The sequence below is a fragment of the Onychomys torridus genome, chromosome 13, assembly GCF_903995425.1.
Source record: "Onychomys torridus chromosome 13, mOncTor1.1, whole genome shotgun sequence".
Taxonomy (NCBI): Eukaryota; Metazoa; Chordata; class Mammalia; order Rodentia; family Cricetidae; genus Onychomys; species Onychomys torridus.
In genome coordinates this window covers 26,949,412-26,958,727 of record NC_050455.1, presented here as the reverse complement: position 1 = coordinate 26,958,727, position 9,316 = coordinate 26,949,412, and the positions used below count along the sequence as shown (strand labels likewise).

General features: G+C 45.1%; 2 protein-coding genes across 2 annotated transcripts; both read right to left on the bottom strand.

Annotated features, from left to right (window-relative positions):
• Window positions 1-390: 390 nt before the first annotated feature.
• Window positions 391-5,868, bottom strand: LOC118594674 (protocadherin beta-15-like). The gene has a single exon (XM_036204766.1). The coding sequence runs from the start codon at window positions 4,237-4,239 to the stop codon at window positions 1,855-1,857; it is 2,385 nt and encodes a 794-aa protein (XP_036060659.1). The 5' UTR covers window positions 4,240-5,868; the 3' UTR covers window positions 391-1,854.
• A 135-nt stretch (window positions 5,869-6,003) lies between these two features.
• Window positions 6,004-9,316, bottom strand: LOC118594679 (protocadherin beta-18-like). Its single transcript, XM_036204771.1, has one exon. The coding sequence runs from the start codon at window positions 9,156-9,158 to the stop codon at window positions 6,774-6,776; it is 2,385 nt and encodes a 794-aa protein (XP_036060664.1). The 5' UTR covers window positions 9,159-9,316; the 3' UTR covers window positions 6,004-6,773.

Sequence of the window (9,316 nt, the reverse complement as noted above, 5' to 3'; positions counted from 1 at the left end):
TTCTAGAAGCACCACAATCCTCACTTCCTTTTGCATTTTCACCAACAGGCTTGTTACTATCACATTTCTATCAAGTCTGTTCAAAGCAATCTGAATATGTTCTATTCTGTGTCTGCAATTTCAACTATTTATATTAGACAAGGTTTCTCTGTGTCATCCTGGCTGTCCCGGAACTCACTCTGTAAACCAGGCTGGCCTCAAACTCAGAGATCTGCCTGTCTCTGCCCCGAAAGTGCTGGGATTAAAAGGTGTGTGCCACCACTGCTAGTCCTTAGGAAATTTCTTCTTCATCTCTCTCTCTCTCTCTCTCTCTCTCTCTCTCTCTCTCTCTCTCTCTCTCGTGTGTGTGTGTGTGTGTGTGTGTGTGTGTGTGTGTGCGTGTGTGTTTTCAAGACAGGGTCTCACTCTCTAGCTCTAGCTGTCCTAGAACTCACTAAACAAGGGTAACCTTAAACTCTGTTTCCCACATGCTGGGATTAAACACAAGTGCCACAATGCCTGGCTGTTTTTCTAGGTAGACTCAACATTGCTTTTAAAGCCTTCCACTGTTCCTATCAGACCCACCCAAATGATTTAAGACATACTCTCTATTTTCAGTTTAGTTTACAAACAACTTCAATTTCATTTGTATTTTCTCTTTACAATGTAAAGTAATATTCATAGATTCTAGGGATCAGGACTGAACATCTTTGAGGTCATTTTTTTCCTGAATAATTTCTCTAAATCATTCAATACTACATCAACATATCCATTACCAAAATTTGTTTGGCTAACTAATATTAATTCTATAATTCATTTTCTTCCAAAGTCCTTATCAATCAGAGCAATGTCATCATCCAAAGCAAGCAGACATTAGCATGCTATACCACCAAAAGCTAACCTGATCCAAGAATTTGGGATTTACACCAAGATTTCTTCACTATAAAAAGTGATAACAGCAAGAAATATATCATTGTTCCTGGAGTCTATTGGCTTTACAGAAAGTTCTTGAACACAGGCAATCTGGGAGCAACATGCTTAGTACTCCCATCAGCTAAAGATAATGGAGAGGCTTTTATTCTTTGCTATGTTAACTTAGACCAGAAAGAACAGTCAATGTGGATATATTTTTTCATGAGACCATATTTACAGTGAAAATCCAAAAAAGCTTGAAATTACCTTGTTACTTCCTGTTAGAGAATAGAAGACATAATCAGGGAATCTGGAAGAAACTCAGCATTAATGAATATGAACTGCTACTAAAAAAAAACACAAATAAGGCTATTGAAGTCCTAGCCATGCTAAAAAAAAACCTAAAGATTTCCAATTTTAAAATGAAGTGTGATTTTAAGAAATCATATATTCTTCTGTGGTATCATACATTCAGGAATGCATTTTTTTGGGGGGGGACTTACTATGTCCTGTTCATCATATAGCCCAGTCCTAGCTTGAATTCTCTTAAGTAGCAAACGACTTTGACTTCCTGATAGCCTGCCTTCACCTTTAAGTGCTGGGATTACAGGGTGATCCAACCTAGGGCTTCCAACAAACTGCATAGGCACTCTATAAACTAATCTATTCTCCTATGCCAGGAAATGTACTTTTAAAATTAGAATTTGTGTCCATTAGAAGAAATTCACATTCTTTGGGAGAGAGTACTGCCAATTCAATCAGGAACATGAAAGTATCCTGATGTAAAATGCTCAATAACAATACAACTTGAAGAATACTTATACAGTTAACAAGCTAATAAACAACATTACTTAAACTCACAGAGAAAAGGAAAAACAAGTACAGATAAACTTACTACAAAATTTGAAAAGAAAATGCAAAATCAAAAGAGACAAAATTATACAGCCAGTGAAATGTGAAGTTTCACACACCTAAAATACTTGGGAAGGGTGGATTATCTCCTGATTGCCCACCAGAGTTTTGGTCTAGAATATTGGAAAACATGGGTTTTAGGAATCTGAACTCATTACTCTGAGAGTCTCCAGTCAGACACACCTCATACTGGTAGTTCTGGGACAGGGTCCCTGCCCCGCTGACATCCACCAGGTGACCAGGAAAGTGTCCCTCAGGCACAGAGCAGCCACCCAGAGAGGCCGCCCTGGCCCTCCTGCACAGCCTCACCCCCACGAACAGCAGCACAGACAAGAGGAAGATGGAAGACACAGAAGCCAAGGCAATGACCAGGTACAGTGTGAGCGCATCCTCCTCATGCACAGGATCGCGCGCCACCTCTGGCAGAGGCAGGTAGGGCTGAGAGAAGCCATCCACCAGCAGCACATGCAGAGTGACACTGGCAGACCTTGGAGGATCGCCATTGTCCTTGACCAGCAGCAGCAGCCTGTGCTTGGGAGCCTCGCGCTCACTCAGCAGCCTGGAGGTGCGCACCTCGCCATTGTGAGCCCACACGCTGAACAGCCCGAGCTCCGTGGCCTTGAGCAGCTGGAAGGACAGCCAGGAGTTCTGTCCAGAGTCGCGGTCCACTGCCACCACCTTGGTGACCAGGTATCCTGGCTCTGCTGCCCTGGGCAGCAGCTCTGTGCAGGGTGCAGAGGCGTTCTGCAGCGGGTAGAGCACGAAGGGGTCATTGTCGTTGGCGTCCAGCACCAGCACTTGCACCAGCGCCTGGCTGCTGAGTGCAGGAGAGCCTTGGTCTGTGGCGCCCACATGGAACTCGAAGGTCTGCAGGGCCTCATAGTCCAGCGCCCTGAGCGCAAACAGTTGTCCATTGTCGGCGTTGATGGAGATGAGCGAGTCGAGGGCCAGCTGCGGGTCTTGGGTGGGCAGCAGCGAGTAGGTGATGTGGGCATTGGAGCCTGAGTCTGAGTCTGTGGCACTGATAGTGCCTATGTGCAGGGCGGGACTGTTGTTCTCCTGAACAAACAGGGTGTAGGAGGTTTGGGTGAAGATGGGGGCGTTGTCATTGATGTCTGACACCTGCACTGTTATGGTGTGCTGGGTTGTGAGCCTGGGTGTGCCCATGTCAGTGACTTTGATGGTGATGTTGTACTCGGCTCTGCTCTCTCTGTCCAGGCCTCCTTCTGTCATCAGTCTATAGAAGTTCTCAACGGAAGGTTCCAGTGTAAAGGGGACACCATCCTGGATGGAACATTCTGTCCTTCCATTTTCCCCAGAGTCTCGGTCCCGAATCCGAAATAGAGCCACTTCTGTCTCCGGTGAATTTTCTGGTATGGGGCTGGTCAGCGATGAAATAGTTAGTTCTGGGTAATTATCATTGACATCCACCACTTGAATAGAAACTGAGCATTTTCCAGAAAGCCCCCCACCATCAGATGCCTCTATGTCTATTTCATATGAAGATGTTATCTCAAAGTCCAGTGTTTTAATTAGTCGAATCTCTCCTGATAGAGCATTTAGCTCAAAAGTTTTGCTCATCTCCTGAGAACTATGAAGAAGAGTGTACGATACCTCTCCGTTTGTTCCACTGTCTAAATCCTTGGCTGAGACCTTAGTAACTAGGGAACCCACTGGGCTGTTCTCTAGAATTTGCACCTGATAGAGCGCCTGCGCAAACTCGGGGGCGTTGTCATTGACATCCAAGACAACAATCCGGATTTGTGAGGTGCCAGTCCGGGGAGGAGAACCACCATCCAGCGCCGTCAGAGTTAATCTGAACTCTGCCTGCTCCTCACGATCAAGTCCTTTGTCCAGCACCAGCTCTGGATATTTCCTCCCATCACCTCGGTTTCGGATGGAAACATGGAAATGAGAATTGGTACTAAGGTTATAGTTCTGAATGCTGTTGTTGCCCACATCCAAATCCCGAGCGCTTTTGAGAAGAAACACAGCACCAACAGAGCTAGTCTCCAGTATTTTCACGGCCATTTCTCTTTCAGGAAACTCGGGAGAATGATCATTTATGTCTCTCACTCGTAGCTCAGCTCGAAATATTTCCAGTGGTCTTTTCAGTAACACTTGGAAATGAGTGACACAGGGTTCAGTGGGGCCGCACAGCCTCTCCCGGTCCAGTTTTTCATTTAATATTAGCTTCCCAGTCTGTAGATCAAGCTGCAAGCGTGATTCGTTATCCTCAGAGACCACCTGGGCTCCTCGAGCAGCTAGCTCCGCAACCCCCAGCCCTAGGTCCTTGGCTAGATCAGCCAAAACTGTGCCGCTTGGTGTTTCCTCCAACACAAAGTAACGGCGGGGCTCCCAGCCCGCCTCCGCCACTCCCAGTAAGATAAAGATCAACAGAACTTGCCTTTGTCCGCTCTCTCTTCCTATCTTCATTTTGCTTCCGCACCCAGGATGCAAGGGCACCCAGACAGCGGTCGATCCTTCAGTTTATAGCCTGTTCCGAGGTGTAGGTTAGCAGCATTCTCTGTAAAATTAATGGTTTGAGCTCCGCCTAAGGTCTTTCCAGCCGGAGATCTGAAGAAGCATTTTTTTTTTTCTTTTCCGCGTTCGTCCTTTCTTAAGCCTTAGCCTGCAGCGCCACCATGCGTTGATTTTGCTTCTCAACAAATTGCTACTTGGTTCCATTCTATTTATAGTCGATTTGGTTGTCAGAAGTTTGGAAATAAATTCAATCACCAAACAACGTTATTTTGATTATGCAGTCCCGCACTAAACAAAAAGAATTCTTGTTATTGATGTGTTGGATTCTGAAAAATACAGGAGTAAACAACCTCAGACAAGCTGCCTACCTAGTAGAAGCCCTACAGACAGTGTTGGGGGCACTCTAGAAGAAACAGAAATGAAAGGAGACAGTACTGATTGATCAGTCATCTTGTAAAATTAGTAACATATACCCACGCAATTTAAAATTCAGCATAAAGTGGGGTCAATACTTCTGGGGCTTCTTTGTAACTTTATGTCTCCCAGGTAACAGGATTGTGGTTCCCATTGGTAGAATTTCATAAAGGAAAAAAATCCACACATTAGTTCCAGTTTATGATACACTTTCTACATATGGTCAGGAACTTAAATTTTTATAAAACTTTTTGCCTATGAGAAAACTCATATGAAAGCACCTTTCACTCCATTTCCTTTTACTGTTTTCTCTGAGGCATTTTTCCTCACATGTACCGTAGTAGATGAATATATTTGGTCATTTCCTTTGTGCAACCTGCAAGTAATTCAGCACTGTTTGCTACACTGCTGCCCTGCAACATCTAAACTAATCCCGGGGACAGAGAAGATGCTCAGTAAACATTTGCTTTATTCATCATAGAATGAAACACAGAATCGTGTGCCCTTTCCTCCTGCTGTAGATGCCACTTGCTTTGTTGGGATCCTAACTCATTTTATAATAAGCTGTATAAACAAGACAGCATTTCCCTAGGTAGCAGTTCTCTGAACTCTTTCGGTAGTCACTTGAAATAAACAAGTGTCTAAACCATCTTTTCATTAAAGGAAAAACACTGTGGCTTGTCCTAACAAAAGAGGGTCTTGAAGCCTGACCCTGTACTCAAGACCTTGCCTCAGCATCCTGAGAGTACCACCATTCCTATCTTTGAAATTACCCATTTAGACCAAAGAGTCACACTTCCTTTCCATATTACTGTAATAGTTTACAAACTTTTTGACTTGTGTTATAGTACTCAATGAAAACACAAAATTAACAGGAATAATTCACCAATCCAGGCAGGAATAGCTAAGCATGCTTTTAAAGAAAACCAACCAACCAACTTCTACTGAGCTGGACTAGAAAAATCTATTACATGAGCACATCTTAGTTCTCTGTCCCCAGCCTCACCCAGCAGTGAAAGGCGAGTTGGGGATTACTGACAAGAACATCCTCCCCAGGACCTCTTTCCTTTCTTCTCTCAGAGGTTTGAGATGACGTCACTTCATTGTAATATTCCTAAGAGAAAGACTAGAATATATTTGGTTTCTAAAGCGATTTTAAAAATAAACACCCAGGCTGTGGTGGCGCATACCTGTAATCCCAGTACTCGGGAGGCAGAAGCAGGTGGATCTCTGTGAGTTCGAGGCCAGCCTGGTCTACAGAGCTAGTCCAGGACAGGCTCCAAAGCTACAGAGAAACCTTGTCTTGAAAAACCAAAAAAATAAGATAAAATAAAAAATAAACAGGATCAGACTGGCTCAGCTTAGAATAGCAATTCCCATCACTTCATCCAATTGTCTGAAATCATAGAGGGACCCGAGCTATATGAAAAGAATCAAGCTTTGATCCCATACCTATGGTAAAGAGAGAGATTTTCGGAAAATGTGAGGTGGGCTAGCCAGATGTCACAAGAGGGAGCTGGCATTTTACAAATTTTGAGATAATCTAAAAATATTTTAACAATATTCATATGTATTACATGCTGGATGTTCATATGAAGACAATAAAAGCCCTGATACTTCAGAGAATTGTCTTTCCAATTAATACTGCTGTACAAAAAACTCATGCATATCAGACACTCTATTCTAGATAGGAAAGCATAGTATTATACAGAAGATACACTGGCAATTCATGACATCTGTATCACACTTCAAATCTTTTGGAAATGTTTCTGTATAACAATCAAATAAAATGAAGGTGAGTATTTTCAAATCAATAAGGATTCATGTTGAGGATCTGACAAGTTGAAGAAACACTGTGACTTTCAAGGAATGAGTAAAGTTCTATGTCTTCATCAAGAAGTGGTTTTTAAAGAGACTAACCTGTAAGGGGATGCATGGGATTTACCATCTCCTGAACTAGAAAAATAAAGACAAAACGTTAGAAATTCCTTATGAAGATAAAACAATGGAAAACAATAATGTTTAGAAAGAATGAACATACGTCCAGAACCATCTGAAAAGTCAACAAATTGTTAATTGTATCCAAAACCACTCATAGAGGTGGAATTCTCTTCCCCGCAATTCACAACTTCATGGTTGGGAGACATGAACTTTAGGAACTGAAAATCTTTGGTATCCGACACTCCAGTCAGACACACCTCATACTGGTAGCTCTGGGACAGGGTCCCTGCCCCGCTGACATCCACCAGGTGTCCAGGAAAGTGTCCCTCAGGCACAGAGCAGCCACCCAGAGAAGCTGCCCTGGCCCTCCTGCACAGCCTCAGCCCCACGAACAGCAGCACAGACAAGAGGAAGATGGAAGACACAGAAGCCAAGGCAATGACCAGGTACAGTGTGAGCGCATCCTCCTCATGCACAGGATCGCGCGCCACCTCTGGCAGAGGCAGGTAGGGCTGAGAGAAGCCATCCACCAGCAGCACATGCAGAGTGACACTGGCAGACCTTGGAGGATCACCATTGTCCTTGACCAGCAGCAGCAGCCTGTGCTTGGGAGCATCGCGCTCACTCAGCAGCCTGGAGGTGCGCACCTCGCCATTGTGAGCCCACACGCTGAACAGCCCGGGCTCCGTGGCCTTGATCAGCTGGAAGGACAGCCAGGCATTCTGTCCAGAGTCGCGGTCCACTGCCACCACCTTGGTGACCAGGTATCCTGGCTCTGCCGCCCTGGGCAGCAGCTCTGTGCAGGGTGCAGAGGCGTTCTGCAGCGGGTAGAGCACGAAGGGGTCATTGTCGTTGGCGTCCAGCACCAGCACCCGCACCAGTGCCTGGCTGCTGAGTGCAGGAGAGCCTTGGTCTGTGGCGCCCACATGGAACTCGAAGGTCTGCAGGGCCTCATAGTCCAGCGCCCTGAGCGCAAATAGCTGCCCGCTGTCAGCATTGATGGAGATGAGCGAGTCGAGGGCCAGCTGCGGGTCTTGGGTGGGCAGCAGCGAGTAGGTGATGTGGGCATTGGAGCCTGAGTCTGAGTCTGTGGCGCTGATGGTGCCTATGTGCAGGGTGGGGCTGTTGTTCTCCTGGACAAACAGGGTGTAGGAGGTTTGTGTGAAGGTGGGGACGTTGTCGTTGACATCAGCCACCTGAACTGTTATGGTTTGCTGGGTTGTGAGCGTGGGTGTGCCCTTGTCAGTGACTGTGACGGTGATGTTGTACTCAGCTCTGCTCTCTCTGTCCAGTGGATTTTCTGTTACTAGAGTGTAGAAATTTTTGAAAGTAGGTTTCAAGAGAAAAGGGAGGTTGTCTTGAATTGAGCACATCATTCTACCATTGTCTCCTGAGTCTTGGTCTCGTACACTGAAAACAGCCACGACCATCTCTGACAAGCAGTTTTCTGGGATTGGGCTCATAAGTGATGTAAAGACTATTTCTGGTGGGTTGTCATTCACGTCTATAACTTGAACAATAATGGCTGATTTTCCAGAGAGACTCCCACCATCAATGGCTTGAACATTTATTGTGTAAGACTGAATTACCTCAAAATCTAGGAGTGCTTTCAAATGGACTTCACCAGAAATTGGATGGATTTTGAATGTTTCCCATACATCTCTAGAGACACGAGGAAATGAATAAGATATTTCTCCATTTATCCCTGTGTCCAAATCTGTAGCAGACACCTTGATTACTAGTGATTCCACAGGGCTGTTCTCTGGTACTTGAACCTCATACAGCATTCTTTCAAACTCAGGGGCGTTATCATTGACATCCACAACCACAACTTGAATCAGTGCAGTCGCTGACCTGGGCAGCGACCCACCATCCACAGCTGTTAGTATCAAGCTAATTGAAGGTTCCTTTTCTCTGTCTAAAGATCCATCCAGTACCAGCTCTGGGTATTTTCTTCCTTTACCACTGTCTTTTAACTTAAGGTAGAAATAGGGGTTGGGGCTTATTGTATAGTTTTGGACACCATTTATTCCTACATCTAAGTCTTGAGCACTATCCATTTGGAATGAGGTTCCTGGGGTAGCACCTTCTGAGATATTTAGAAATATGACTTTCTCTAGGAACGTGGGAGAATGGTCATTTATGTCTTCAACCAAAAGCTCAGCCTGAAAGAATTGCAAAGGATTTTCCAACAACACCTGGAAATGCAGTATACAGGGTTCACTGGTACCACAGAGTGCCTCCCTGTCCAGTTTTTCATTCAAGAGCAAGTTGCCAGTCTCGAGTTCTAACCACAAATAAGGCTGATAGTCATCAAATATAACTCTGGCCCCCCGGGCAGCCAGGTCACCCACACCCATATCTTTAATTATATTGGCTATAGAGGAGCCAGTCTCCATTTCTTCTGCCACAGAATAGCTCCAGGTCTCGGAAAGAACTGAGGACCCTTCCAGGAAAATGAAAAAAAGCAGCACTTGCCTTAGATGCTGAGCAGCCCTCACTCCTGGCTCCATCATTCCTTAGACAAGACACTTTCTCTTGTTCTGTTTCAACTCAGTCCCTGGCAGCTCAGAGAGCAGTTCCACTCATCTGGACCTTCAGGAATTTATAGGCTTGCACTCCTTTCTGAAGGGTCTTGTCTGTGCCCTGCCTTTTCAGACAGCCTGTTTGCTGT

Coding starts and splice junctions, on each gene's coding strand:
- LOC118594674 (XM_036204766.1), bottom strand. CDS start 4,239: ATGAAGATAGGAAGAGAGAGCGGACAAAGGCAAGTTCTGTTGATCTTT.
- LOC118594679 (XM_036204771.1), bottom strand. CDS start 9,158: ATGATGGAGCCAGGAGTGAGGGCTGCTCAGCATCTAAGGCAAGTGCTG.